Source organism: Cladophialophora psammophila (genome assembly GCF_000585535.1).
Source record: "Cladophialophora psammophila CBS 110553 chromosome Unknown aczJe-supercont1.12, whole genome shotgun sequence".
NCBI classification, from domain to species: domain Eukaryota; kingdom Fungi; phylum Ascomycota; class Eurotiomycetes; order Chaetothyriales; family Herpotrichiellaceae; genus Cladophialophora; species Cladophialophora psammophila.
This window is the reverse complement of record NW_006912933.1, coordinates 217,611-230,746: the sequence shown is the minus strand read 5'-3', so window position 1 is coordinate 230,746 and position 13,136 is coordinate 217,611. Positions and strand designations below refer to the sequence as shown.

Below are 13,136 nucleotides of genomic sequence, written 5' to 3'. Positions count from 1 at the left end.
CACATAGGCCATGTACGGCAATAATGCTTTCAGAACTAGCGTTAAAGACAATGCTTCTATTTCTCTGAGATAGAAGGCTGATTTCGCTTACTCGAGTTCTGGTACCTGAGATTTCGGCTGTTCTAAGATCTTCAGGCCATAGACATCGTGATCGCCCTCGCCATCGAATGTCTCCGTGTCATATTTGACACCGGTCAAGTCAGAATTGGGGCGGGGTATGGCCTCCCCATCCACCATCACCAATGGAAGCGGCATCGTGGATCGTCGTAAACAAGTATGCTAACGCAGCTCAAGTCCCGAGTATATGGGCTGAAGGTGGAAAGGATAAGAAGTGTTGAGGAACACACGTATGAGGCGGCTAGATGTTGCGGAAAGCAGATTGTAAATACAGTACATCTACCTGAAACTATTCAACTACTCTTACGATGTGGTACGACGAGAACTGACGAGGTCTTGAACGCCACCGCGTGATGGGTTTCACCTGGTGGCTGAAATCAGCCCTCGCAATCGCCAGCCACTGGATGAAATATGCGAAGCCATGCAAGCCACATTTGTCCTCCGACCATTGACTTTCCGTCCCCCATCACCTCTATATATCTTTGTGAGCACTGCCGAAGACAGTCACTGATGTGACATCTGCCAGATCCAACAAGTTCAGACCGCCTAGATTGTGCTCCATGTCAACCGGCCGCATATTATTGCCTGCTCTGATCCGTGGGTCGAAAGAAATGGGGTGTTTGTTTCCTGCTTTGCCGATGACGCCGAAAAGTCGCTCGAAGGAGCTGATCAGGTCGACCTTTGCCTTGACTCGGGCGGTGCACCGGAAAGGCTCCATGTGGTCTCTTTTCAGCAGTATTGCTGATCTCAAGAACACTGGTATCCCAGATTTGACTGCCGGATTTTCGAGAAGCGTCCAGTGTGCGCAATTATGAGGAAGCCAGGACCGATCCCTGACCTCGCAGGAACCGATAACGTTCATACCACTGGTGAGGGTCTGGTGAATAGAGCGCTTGCATCCGGCCTCAAAACCTGCGTGCGCAGCGTAGAGGGGTATTGGTAGATTTAAATTGACATAGGTGTCCACGTCTTTCGTTGCTTCGGTCGGGAGGAGTGTCCAGTTTCCATCTGGTGCTATTCGTAAAACCTCAGGTCCGTTGTCCCCCTCTTCTTTTGCACAGAACTCGATGAATACATCCGCCTCAGCAATTCGTCGAGATAGCTTGCGGGCGTCAAAGCGGAAGTCAAGAACGATCAGGGTTGCCAACTCTTTTGTCTCAGGATCCAGGACTCCGTGGACGACATCAATGCATTCGCAAGACATTTGAACATGACCCGGTTCGCAAAACCATTCTTTGGGCTGTGTTGGACCCGGCAAAGGATGCTTTGAATGAAAGATGTTGTCTTTGTCATCGGTGTCCCATACAAGGTCGACCGAAAAACTGGGCAGTATTGTGTTTTTATCCATCCCGCTAGTTATAGGCATTTTGGAAAATTTAACAAAGCAGTGGTATCGCCCTGTGTGTAAGTTGATAGAGAAAACAATCCTCGAGGTAGGATTTCGATCACTTTTCAAGTTTAACCCAGATATAGAGCTTGTGATTGTCCGGTGGATGAGGGCGGCATACGTTTATTGTCACACAGGATAGAAGGTCTAGCGGATCTCGCTTGCTAGCCGTGGTGTGATTCAGAGTCGTGTCCGCACGCGATAACCTCGTAAAAACAGCAGTTATTACTTGGCGTGTGCCTGTTTATTTCCCGAAGTGCCCTTGCATGGTGGATGGTCTGACGGTTTGCTCATTATGAACATGGAGGGAGAGGTTCAATGGCCATCGGAACAGCTCATTCTTGTGAGAATCGTCTGATATGGTCATGAGAGTTTTTTATCGCATGCACGCGTGAGGACGAGGCTGAATAGGTCAAGAAGAAACAAGAACTCCGGAAGCGAACTCTCTGAATGCTTCTCGAGGGGTGGGCGGTAAGAATTCCTCTCTTATTTAGACCACCATTCTCATCACCAACACGCGTCTCCTACGGTGGCCGCGTTCTTATATATATTACCGTTGATATTTCTAATCTATTCAAGAGGCTTGGCTCACTTGTTTATCGAAATGGAGCACACTTCGACACAACGTTCACAAATTGACGACAATCAAGATGATGAGGGTGAGTTTGTCATCGGAGACTACCTCGATTTACCGGGAGAACAGAAGGAGATTAGAGCAATATTCGACGATATTGTTGAACGCGCAAGGTCGAACAAGCTCAATCTTGGTGACGAGGCGAACCGGCGAAGGTTTCGGAAAGAGAATGGCGGCCAATGGTTGTTGAATGCTGAGGACAACAAGTCGCTTCTCCACTTGCTTGCCTACAGTTCCGCCAGTAGAGACTGCCTCCTCCTTTCGTTCATGCTTATTAACGAAGATTCCGATATCCTATCCTGGCAGGATGACTATAAGAGGACACCATTTCATGCTGCAATATCTCGAAAAAACTACATCTGGTTGTTCCACGTCGGCGATTACATCTGTGCTCAAAAAGGCTGGGATCTCGACAATTTCTTACGTGTCACCTCCGATGACACTGGAAACTGTTTGCATGCGGCGTTCAAGCTTGCCTCTCCTGAGTTGAAATACTACGTTAAAGCAATCAGCTTAATGGTCGATCACGCCTCGAGAAGTACGCTGAGGAGCCAGGATGAAAGGGGATATACTCCACTTCACCATGCTGTTGCATTCAAAAACTGCACCAAAGACCAAGTTCAAATCGTCCAAAAGCTTCTTGAACGTGAAGGCAAGGCTCTTGATTGTGTCACAGCTGGTCCGAAAAGAATGTCGCCTTACCAGTATCACGTATCGACTCGGCACGAGGCCCAGCCACGTGCACAGGATGAGTTCCCGACTCAACCCCAGGATGAGTTCCCGACTCAACCCCAGGATGAGTTCCAAGCTAGCCAGCCTTTCCTACATGGAAACATTCAGCCAGATACTGGACTACAGAAGTTGGCAATTAGAGGCGACGTGATCGACAACGTGACTTCGAGCCCTCTGGGTATCGACTCTGGTACGGGCGCATCGAAACTCCCGAGTCTTGAGATGCCAACCATATACAATGTCGGGCAGCCCAAGAAAACGCAACCATCGCTGGAAATTGACCAACCTAGAAGCTCGGTCGTTCCAACTGCCGGTCCTATGGCTTCACTGCAAGCTGATAGCAGTAGCACGCTGAAATCCATGGACAAGCTACTGCTGAGACCCAAGGTGTTAGACACAGCTCTTAGGACGGGAGGGGGAATCCAGGCGCATCCGCTTTTATCTCAGTCAATTCCATTCAAAGAGAGGAGGGGCTCCATCACCAGCACAACATTGGTCACTGAGGAAAGTGCGGACGAAATGAAACGGATGCTGGAGCTCTATTGCCTGCGCAACAGAAGTCCTGCACAAGCTTCCAAGATTCTTTATGGCAGGAACGTTGACGGTACGAGTCGGACACCACCAAAGTTATCAGGGTAGACTCTGACTGTGATTGCAGACAAGCAGATATGTTTCGAATATTTTGAAGCCCCGGAGGAGATTGTCGCCAAAGATTTCAAAATAACCTTCAACCATGTGCATTTTAACAATATCTTGCAGTATGTCGCCATTCCTCACATCAAGGTCGATCTCGACGACAACGAAGCAAAGTCTGTCGCTGGCCCGGGACGAAGAGATGCTGTATTCTTCCTCCGTTGGCTGAGAGGAAGAGGAGTAAAGCAAGTCCTCCGGGTCATTGTTGATGACCTTCCGCAGTCAGGCCCACTGCCAGCCCATGATGACGAGACGATCGAAGAAGTCTTGAACGGATTAGGTGTGGAAGAGCTTGACTGGAAAAAGTTGGATCTATGCCCCGAAACCATCGGATGTGTTGGCACCCAATTGGAAAAAGTGCATCTTTACTGGGGTGGGAGTAACGCCGTTCTTCGAGGATGGAGCGAACAAAGTGGTCTTGCAGCTTTGGATCACCTCACAAATGTTTATTTGCATCCTATACTGGTAATGGCTCTGCTTTGCAGTGTTTCGGTGTGGACACACTAACAGAAACCTCGAATGAAACAGAAAGATGGACGGACGAGTCGACAAAGTGAGAATATCAAGAAATTCCAGCAGAGACTTGAGACCTACACTCGAGAAAAGAAGATCAAGGTCCGCGTAGTTGATGACCAGCGGTATTTGAAACGGGGAGAAATAATGCCGCCTAGTAGAACTGGAGATGATACCGAAGCTGAACCACACAGGTGGATCGAGTCCATGAAGCAGTTCGCCGAGGTCATTATCAATATGCCTCATCCGAACACGGACGACAAGAAAATCCCCCCACAACTTAAACAAGACATCAAAATTGCAATAATCGACGACGGAGCCGATATCTCCCAGCTCCAGCTCAGGGGCAATGTCGTGGGTGGACAAACGCTATATCAGGAAGAAAACAGACAGCACCCCTATTGGTTCAGCAGCTCAGGCCACGGCACTGCAATGGCCTCATTGGTACAGCAAGTGTTTCCCCTCGTGAAGCTTTACATTTTCCGCTTGGAATCTCACTTCTCTGAAAGCGGAAATAAGCTCAGCATCAAATCCGAAACCGCTGTGGAGGCAAGTATTCTTTCCACCATTGTGAGGTAATCAATGAGTAACATATGACTTGTGTAGGCCATCAAACTTGCCATCGCTCATCATGTTGACATAATATCAATGTCATGGTCGCTACAACCAAAGGATGACGACGAAGAAACTCGAAAGAGTCTCGAAGATGCGGTGGGGGAGGCGTTCAACAACCATATCCTCATGTTCTGTTCCGCGGCTGACGCAGGAGACACCAAAAAGGACAGCTACCCAAGCTACTATTGCCGCGACAAGATCATCCGTATCGGTGCGGCCGACGCAGCCGAACGGTCCTCCAAGTGGGTGGGCGACAGGAAATCCGTGGACTTTGACTTCCTCCTCCCCGGCGTCAAGGTCAAACATTACGTCAGTGCCGGTCTCCAGATGAAAGACAGTCACTGTATACTCGATGGGTCCTCGATCGCCACCGCATTGGCTGCTGGACTAGCGGGACTGATCTTGTATTGCGTTCAGCTGGCCGCCATCTGTACGCACGCGAACGAGGAGGAGCCGACACCCACAGCCCTGACGGTCAAGGACTATGAGAAGCTCAAATCTCTCGAGGTGATGAAGAATGCGTTTGAGAACATAGGAGTAAACGACCAGTTCTTTATCGAGATTTGGCACCAGTTTGATCCGGCGGCACAGAAGATTGAAAACAGTCACTTTAACAAGGTCAAGTGGTCGGCGGTGGCGGCGATGGCTCGGAATTTGATAAATAAACACTAACAAAACACCAAGAATCAAGATTGTTGTCAGGGTTGGGAGGTTTCATAAGTAGTTGTTGTAGGCTGTGAAGTTCCGGAGAAAGAAAGAAAAGGAAATCATCTGATATAAAACCTATCGACTCTTACACACTTAGAAAAGATGCCAGATTCAAAAAAGCACTACAGCGTTTTCAAAGCATTGTCACATGTTACGGAGTACATCACCACGAACAATGAAAATTCGCGAGGCTGAGCAAGGCTGACTTGTTACAGGGGGTAGGTGGGGTAGTAGGTGCCTTCTCGGCGCTATAAGCACAAGCCAGACTAGGCTAGGAGACAAAGCTAGATATATTCCAAAGAAACTTTCTAAGAATAACCTTTTAACTTACGGGCACGGCTTTTATACATTCCGTACCCCGTATGGAGTGCAGACTACAGGATATGACTGGGCCTCCACCCTCCAAGGTGGCATAATTCAGGTAGTGCCAGCGGGAAGTGGATAAGAGGCAACGAGAGAGAGCACTAAGAATGTATAAGAACGTAATATTCGCGACGAATGTTTAAAACCTATCGCGACAGGGATCCTTTTCTCCGAGGTGTCCAATTAAAACATCTGAATGCTAGTATGACCATGCCGCCGAGTCTTCCGTGGACATTGTGAAACTACCGGGTTTAAACTTGGTGGCTGGTGCGTGTATACGTGGTATATATGGTATCACTAGGAATACGGGACTGAGTGTGAGGATGAGGAATGACCTCCTGTAGACATACCTACCTAGTAGGTACGTATGCAGTTGTGATACCAGAATGACCTAATTACTTAACTTCAAAGTTGACCCTTTTGGTTCAAGGCTCATCTTACTTGATGGGTTTGTCGCGGTTGATTCTATGTGAAAAATATTTCAAAATTCTAGCTCGTAAGAGCAAGAAGTATAGAGACAGTTCTCCATTGATTCAGATCTAGGTAACATTCGATAGAGTGTACGGAGCACAAAGAGTCGCTTCCATCCGGCATGCCGATAGGTGACTGTATGTATCCTTGTATTCTGAAAAGCGTGGGATGATCTATGGTCTATATCCATCGCGGAAGGGTTTGTATTTTCCGCTCCGCTTAAGTCCACGCCTTCTGGTGGGTGCACAAATTGCCCCGTCAGGCTCAAACAGACTCCCTTCTTTGCACGAATTCTCTCACTTTAGATCACATACTATAAAAAAGAATGAATTGCCGTCAGACATACAACATATATCCGAGTTCTCACGGTGCGCCAAACGGCCCGCGAAAAGTATACCGCGCCGATTCAGAAGCTTCCCTCAGTCTGACTGCAGCAAGGCATACAGCAGTGCCTGCATACTCTCTCGTCATTCAAGATCAACGACGAACATCATCTTCTCATACTTCTTCTTTCTGTCTTCGAAAGAACCCCCTAACCGTTCGCTCTGTCGACAATGCTGATTCTTCTTCGCTTCCAGCGATGCGGGAATCCAATCCTTGTAGACAATATGACTCTCCGGAGTCCAGCAAGCTTTCCACCGTACTAAGTATAGTACCTCATTACCATATTCGCGTTTGTGCATGACTCTATGTACGTGTGAGCACAAGCTGCCCCAGCCTGAGCTTCTTGTCCTTGGGGTCTAGAACTTGGACTGTCTACCCTCCGCTTCCACGGGGGATTGGTGAAGCGTTCGTGAGAACAACACGAAGGGGTTTGGAACTGGCGGATTTGAGCCCAACCAAGCTGCGCGTGAGCATTTGGAAAACGTCCACCGTCTGCGGTGCGACGTCTGCTTGGACAGCTTCAAAAATGTCGTGGGTATGTGTGGTCACGGCTTTTGCAAAGAGTGCCTGACTAAATTGCTGCGACAACCGAAGGATGACGACATTTTTAGGCTCGCTCCAAGATGTCTTGCCGCGGGACCTCAGGGTTCCGAGAGGAGGGAACTAGTATCAGTGGATCAGTCGTAAAGGGTCATTATACTGAGCGAACTATTCCAAAGGTAGGTATGGAATTGATAACGAAGTTGACCACGAAGACTATAGAAGTGGGTGCAGAGCACGACTATATACTTCCAGCCTTCTTAAAGTAGTAACAATGCTATGGCTACACTAGTTGACCGTGGAAATACACTGGCCAACTGTTACTAATGCAAATACACTGGTCCGGGCGAAAACATTGGTCAACTGCGCGAACATACTGGTCAACTGTGCGAATACACTGGTGTATGTGAAAGCTTGACCAGTGCGTTGGACTCAGGAGTTTCTGTTTTCCCGTGATCCTTCGTTGCAAAGAAATCAGAAGCTTGTCCTTCTCTTTGTGCGTACCTCTTTTGTAACCTCTAGCCGAAGCTCGAGCTCTAAGCTCGTCTGCCGTAGGTGGTTTTCGTACACGAGCCATCCTAGCGAGGGCAAATGGATGGTTGATACAGATCCGGTAACCGTGAGACTGTCCAAGAACGAGGTAAAAGGACAAATGGTGTAACGTAGAGTGGGAAAGAAACGGACATCTGTGAAAGGCCTCCTAAGATCTCGCACTGAGAGGAAGGCCCATTTTGCAGACAGAGGGGAACGGGGCAGGAGATACGCAACGGGTGGAAAGCAAGTCGAAAGGACAGGAACGGCGAACCCGCTTCGAGTGCCCAAAAAAAATAGGGAACCTACTTGTACTCGCCCACCAACGCGGCATCCTGGTCTGGCGTAGGAGCAGAAGTCATTGTCGAGCAGGGAAGAGGCTGGTCGTGGGTGAGTGGAAGGTGAGCGAAAGGTGAGAAGGTGAGTGGTGTTTAAAAGCGGCGCGGGTCGGGTGAGGATCGAGGTGCGCTCGGTGCCGACTTACCTCGTCTTTTGCCGCCAAGAGCTGGTCGGGTGGAATTGCTGTGTGGCACATTTGTGGCTGTGCTCGGCTAGAGTTGCTCCCAAGCCACCAATCAGCTCCGAAACCCTGATTGTGAAGCTGCGACATCTGTAACGCTGTATCTGGTCCATTTCTCGCTTCGTCCCTCATCCCAGAGTCACTCTTTTCCAAACTTGTGGGCAAGATGTACAGATTGGGTCGCCGCAGCTTGGGCCTGGCCTTGAAGGCTGTCAGAGTACGTCCCCAATGCTTCAATTGGCGGCTACAAGGTGTTCTAACAGGGAGCGGCAGGATACCCCGGTGCGGACCTCAGTCCAACAACAACAGTTGAGGCACCTCAGCATCCACGAATATCGAGCTGCCAATTTACTCAGAACCTATGGCGTCGGAGTCCCTTACGGAGAGGTCGCTCGAACAGCAGAAGAAGCCGAGGTTATTGCAAAGAAGATCGGTTCGCATAAACAATGGGGGACTTCGAAGCGTGCACAACACTGACGTGGATTTTGCAGATGGAGATGATATGGTGATTAAAGCCCAAGTCCTCGCAGGTGGTCGAGGTAAAGGTACCTTTGACAATGGCTTGAAGGGCGGAGTGAGGGTGATTTACTCGTATGCTCGCCGGACCGCCATTGAGCCATGATCAGGGTTGACTGACGCATGAACCAGTCCCACCGAAGCAAAGATGTTCGCAAGTCAAATGATTGGGCACAAGCTCATCACAAAGCAGACGGGTGCCCGAGGACGCATTTGCAACTCTGTCTACATCTGCGAACGCAAATTTGCCCGCCGGGAATTTTACCTGGCCATCCTCATGGATCGCTCGACTCAGTCGCCAGTCATTGTTGCGTCATCCCAAGGTGGCATGGACATCGAGACCGTAGCCAAGGAGACTCCTGATGCCATCATCACGACACCTGTTGATATCAACAAGGGAGTGACAGACGACATTGCGCGGAACATTGCGACCAAGCTTGGTTTCAGCGAACAGTGCATTGAAGACGCGAAGAACACAATTCAAAGGCTGTATCAAATTTTCATGGAGAAGGATGCCACTCAGATTGAAATCAACCCACTCAGCGAAACTAGCGACCATCAGGTGTTGGCCATGGACGCCAAGCTGGGCTTCGATGACAACGCCGAATTCAGGCAGAAGGAAATCTTCAGCTGGAGAGATACATCCCAGGAGGATCCTGATGAGGTGAAGGCTGCAGAGTATGTCATCTTAGCCCAGTGCACAACGTCTGCTTACATGGTCACAGGTACGGTCTGAACTTCATCAAACTGGACGGTGACATTGGGTGTCTTGTAAATGGCGCCGGCCTAGCCATGGCTACAATGGATATCATCAAGATCAACGGTGGCTCGCCCGCAAACTTTTTGGATGTCGGTGGTGGTGCTACCCCAGAAGCCATCAGATCTGCTTTCGAGCTGATCACCAACGATCCGAAAGTGACAGCCATATTTGTCAATATCTTTGGCGGTATTGTCAGGTGTGATGCTATCGCCTCGGGCTTGATCCACGTTGTACAACAGATGAACTTGAGGTTACCAATCGTGTGTCGTTTGCAGGGCACCAACATGAAAGAAGCAGCTGATTTGGTAAGTCGTCTCCGTGGCGCTCAGGGGCGCTCAGGGGTGTGGTCACCACAGCTAACCCGCCATGAAACAGGTCAACAATTCAGGCCTCAAGATCTTCTCCATCACCGACCTACAAGGCGCAGCGGAGAAGGTAGTAGACCTATCCAAAATTGTCAAAATGGCACGGGACATTGATGTGGGCGTGGAGTTTACCCTCGGTATCTGAGTCCCCAATAGTCGGCTTCGGTGGTCGAAATGGTTGATAATCACTCAGGGTTTCGCGCGTAGCAGGAGGGACATGTTTGTAACTCCCTTGGTGCGCCATTCAACGATATACCGTTGTGCACCAGTCGACCTACCTGTACAAGTATTATCATCCCTTTCGTCCAAGATGGGTTTCTTTTCTACCATTTGCCCTCGACTGTGGCCTCCTGGGACGCATTCCCTGTGAAATAGATGGTACTGTTCAATTACGAGATGAGCTAGTGGGTTTTGGTTACCTCTTTTTGGCCGATTCCACTGTGCTCACGTCCTTTCTCAATTGCCATTCTATCCGTCTATTTTCCGCCATGACAACGGACCAACGGCCCAGTCCGCTCTTTCCGTCGGCATGTAGTCAAGGATGAGGACTCTGCCAATCAGTTTTCTTTCCTTCCATTCTCTCCGAGGCTTCCGTACCGTACCCAAAAAAATCACTACGCCTACTTCAATGCCAACTGAAAGAAGACCAAAAATTTTCACTGGACCAACGGGGAATTGAACCCCGGACCTTTCACAGTCACATTTTTCAGCCATTTGTAATGAAATGGCGTTTGATGCGAAGCGAATATCATACCAACTAGACCATTGGCCCGAGCATTGTTTCACTGGAAATGGAGTGTGAGCACTCGCACTCAAATTCTAAATAAATTTGCCGCAGTGCAATATAGATTTTCAAATCGCTTTGCGCCAGACAGATTACCGCAACGATAGCGTAATCGGCCCTCTTCCGAGCCGCTCTGTCCGAGATTTGGCACTACGACACAAGATCTACCCAGTACACTGCAGCAACACGCTCACAACGATGACCGTGGCCGCAAAAGACGCGGAAACACGGCAACAGGATTCCAATTTGCTCTTCACGCCAAAAAAACAGTGAATTACTAAAGCCGGTACTTCCCCCAGATGGCAAGCGACAATATCCTCTTTCCGTTCTGTTCAATATCTCGGTTTCGAAGCGAAGCTGCGGCCTCAGTGCTGCTGCCTCCTGCGTTTGGGTTATGGATGTCGTCGACCATGTTTGCCGATGAACGCAGATCTCTCCGCAAGCTCATGGACTATCTGGCACCCTGATGCGCCGTCCTCTTCCTTGCGCAACTGGTGGGGTCCAGGCAGGAAAAGTATAACCCAGCTGAGACATGAACAAAGTCGAGATGTCTCCTTCACCTCGCCTTTCACGGCCTTCCTCTGTCGCCATTCCACCAACCCAGCCTTATGGATCTATGATGCCGCGCGCTCGCCCCATCAACCAGCGCTATCATGGCGATTATGATACATATCCAGGCGCAGCAGAGGCAAGGTCACCCTACGCCCAAGATGGTTGGCGGACACCTATCGTGGAAGACCCAGAGCACCGCGCTAATCGATCGAGAAACTACTTCAATAATGTGTCCCCGCCTGAAACTTCGAGTGAGCCACCATGGAAGGATTCACAAACTACGGCGGCGGCAAACGGAGAGGACGCGGAGAAAGGCAAGGCCGAGGGTATGCTGGATGACCACCCGAAGGTCCTCTCCTGGTCGCAACGCATGAAGCATGTCACTTGGGCGTGGTTCACCCTTACAATGGCGACTGGGGGTATCGCCAATGTCCTCCACGCCGGTATGGTCCCCCCCCCCTTTTTTTTGGCGCAATTTTCCAGTACCTAGCCTGAAACGCAATTTCTCTGACGCAGATCCTGAACAACAGTGCCGTACCGATTTCACGGTCTCTATGCGATCGGTGTTGCAATCTTCTTACTCAACATTGTCCTATACATCGTCATTTGGGCCATGATCATCACGCGATTCACGCTGTACCCCTGGACCTTCCGGGCGAGCTTCACCCATCCCACCGAATCACTTTTCGTGCCGGCCTTCGCTGTCTCCTTTGGCACCATCTTGATCAACATCGTCCAATACGGGTCTGGTTATGTCGGACTCTGGCTCAACCGTACCGTTTTGATCCTGTACTGGTTCGACTGCGGCCTGGCCATTGTCTTGAGCATTATCATCTACCTCGTTCTCTGGTCCACTCAGACCTTTACCATCGCCAGAATGACTCCGATATGGATTTTTCCTGCGTATCCTTTGCTGATCATCGGTCCCCACGCCGCAAACATAGCCACCAAGGCACTGAGCTCGAAGCAGGCGATTCGCATCCTGGTCGGAGGTTTCACGATTCAAGGCATTGGCTTCCTCGTCTCGCTAACTATCTACTCGGCCTTTGTATACCGGCTTATGACGCAGAAACTGCCCGCCGAGCCACTTCGACCAGGCATGTTCGTCTCGGTCGGCCCTTCCGCCTTCACAGTCAGTGGGACTATCGGCATGGCCAACGATCTGCATCGGGTTATTGCTTCCTCTCCCACGTCCACATTTATGGATGTGCCAGGTGTGCTTGCCGCCCAAATCTTGAAGTTGGTGGCCACCTGGATGTGTCTCTGGCTCTGGGGTCTGGCATGGTGGTTCTTCTTTGTCAGCCTAGTCTCTAATGTGGATTGTTTGCGAGAAAAGCACCGTATGCCTTTCGCCATGACCTGGTTTAGCTTCATCTTCCCCCAAACGGCTCTCACCACGGCGACCTTTGCTGTGGCCGAGGCATTCGATGTCGACGCTATCCGAGTTATTGGTTGCGTCATGACGGCCCTGTTGATCATTGTGTGGTTTGTTGTCGTTGGGTTTATGATACGGGCAATCGTGAATAAACAGATCTTATGGCCCGAGAGGGGAGAGGATAAGTCGGAAGGTGGGTTCAAAGCTAGGATGGAGGACTCAGATACCAGTGTGACGACGCTGCTGAACAAGGAGATCCCGCCCATGCTGAACGACGGGGGGACTCGGATTGCCGATGAAAATCGTGATGGGGAATAGACATATCGTGTTGGTAATGCGACGACGAGGAGAATGCATGATCCCAGCCCACGGGCATCTCGAAAATACCAGTGATTGGCTCATTGACCGACCTTCATTGCGTGGATTGGTTAGCTTTCCTTCGCTTTATTGTCTTTGGAGACTCACCTCACGTCATGAGACAGAACTCTGGACATCAATCTCCAGGGAAGCATCGCAAACCATTCTGGTAATGACCACGTCGATTGGGATCAGACCCTGCTTGGAGGCATTCTTGTG

The 13,136-nt window shown here is 49.9% G+C and overlaps 4 protein-coding genes across 4 annotated transcripts; 3 read left to right on the top strand and 1 right to left on the bottom strand.

The window, feature by feature from the left end:
• Positions 1–589: 589 nt before the first annotated feature.
• On the bottom strand, positions 590–1,483 carry A1O5_07759 (uncharacterized protein; the record flags this gene model as incomplete). The annotated part of the gene is made up of 1 exon (XM_007748347.1): positions 590–1,483. The coding sequence occupies one exon, from the start codon at positions 1,481–1,483 to the stop codon at positions 590–592; it is 894 nt and encodes a 297-aa protein (XP_007746537.1).
• Positions 1,484–2,108: 625 nt separating this feature from the next.
• Positions 2,109–5,363, top strand: A1O5_07758 (uncharacterized protein; the record flags this gene model as incomplete). Its single annotated transcript, XM_007748346.1, has 4 exons — positions 2,109–3,474; positions 3,529–4,007; positions 4,074–4,619; positions 4,683–5,363. The coding sequence occupies 4 exons, from the start codon at positions 2,109–2,111 to the stop codon at positions 5,361–5,363; spliced, it is 3,072 nt and encodes a 1,023-aa protein (XP_007746536.1).
• Positions 5,364–8,436: 3,073 nt separating this feature from the next.
• A1O5_07757 (succinyl-CoA ligase [GDP-forming] subunit beta, mitochondrial) lies at positions 8,437–9,994 on the top strand (the record flags this gene model as incomplete). Its single annotated transcript, XM_007748345.1, has 5 exons — positions 8,437–8,641; positions 8,700–8,799; positions 8,857–9,402; positions 9,450–9,789; positions 9,860–9,994. 5 exons carry the CDS (start codon positions 8,437–8,439, stop codon positions 9,992–9,994), a joined length of 1,326 nt encoding a protein of 441 aa, XP_007746535.1.
• Positions 9,995–11,180: 1,186 nt separating this feature from the next.
• Positions 11,181–12,878, top strand: A1O5_07755 (uncharacterized protein; the record flags this gene model as incomplete). Its single annotated transcript, XM_007748344.1, has 2 exons — positions 11,181–11,628; positions 11,716–12,878. 2 exons carry the CDS (start codon positions 11,181–11,183, stop codon positions 12,876–12,878), a joined length of 1,611 nt encoding a protein of 536 aa, XP_007746534.1.
• Between the last annotated feature and the right edge of the window lie 258 nt (positions 12,879–13,136).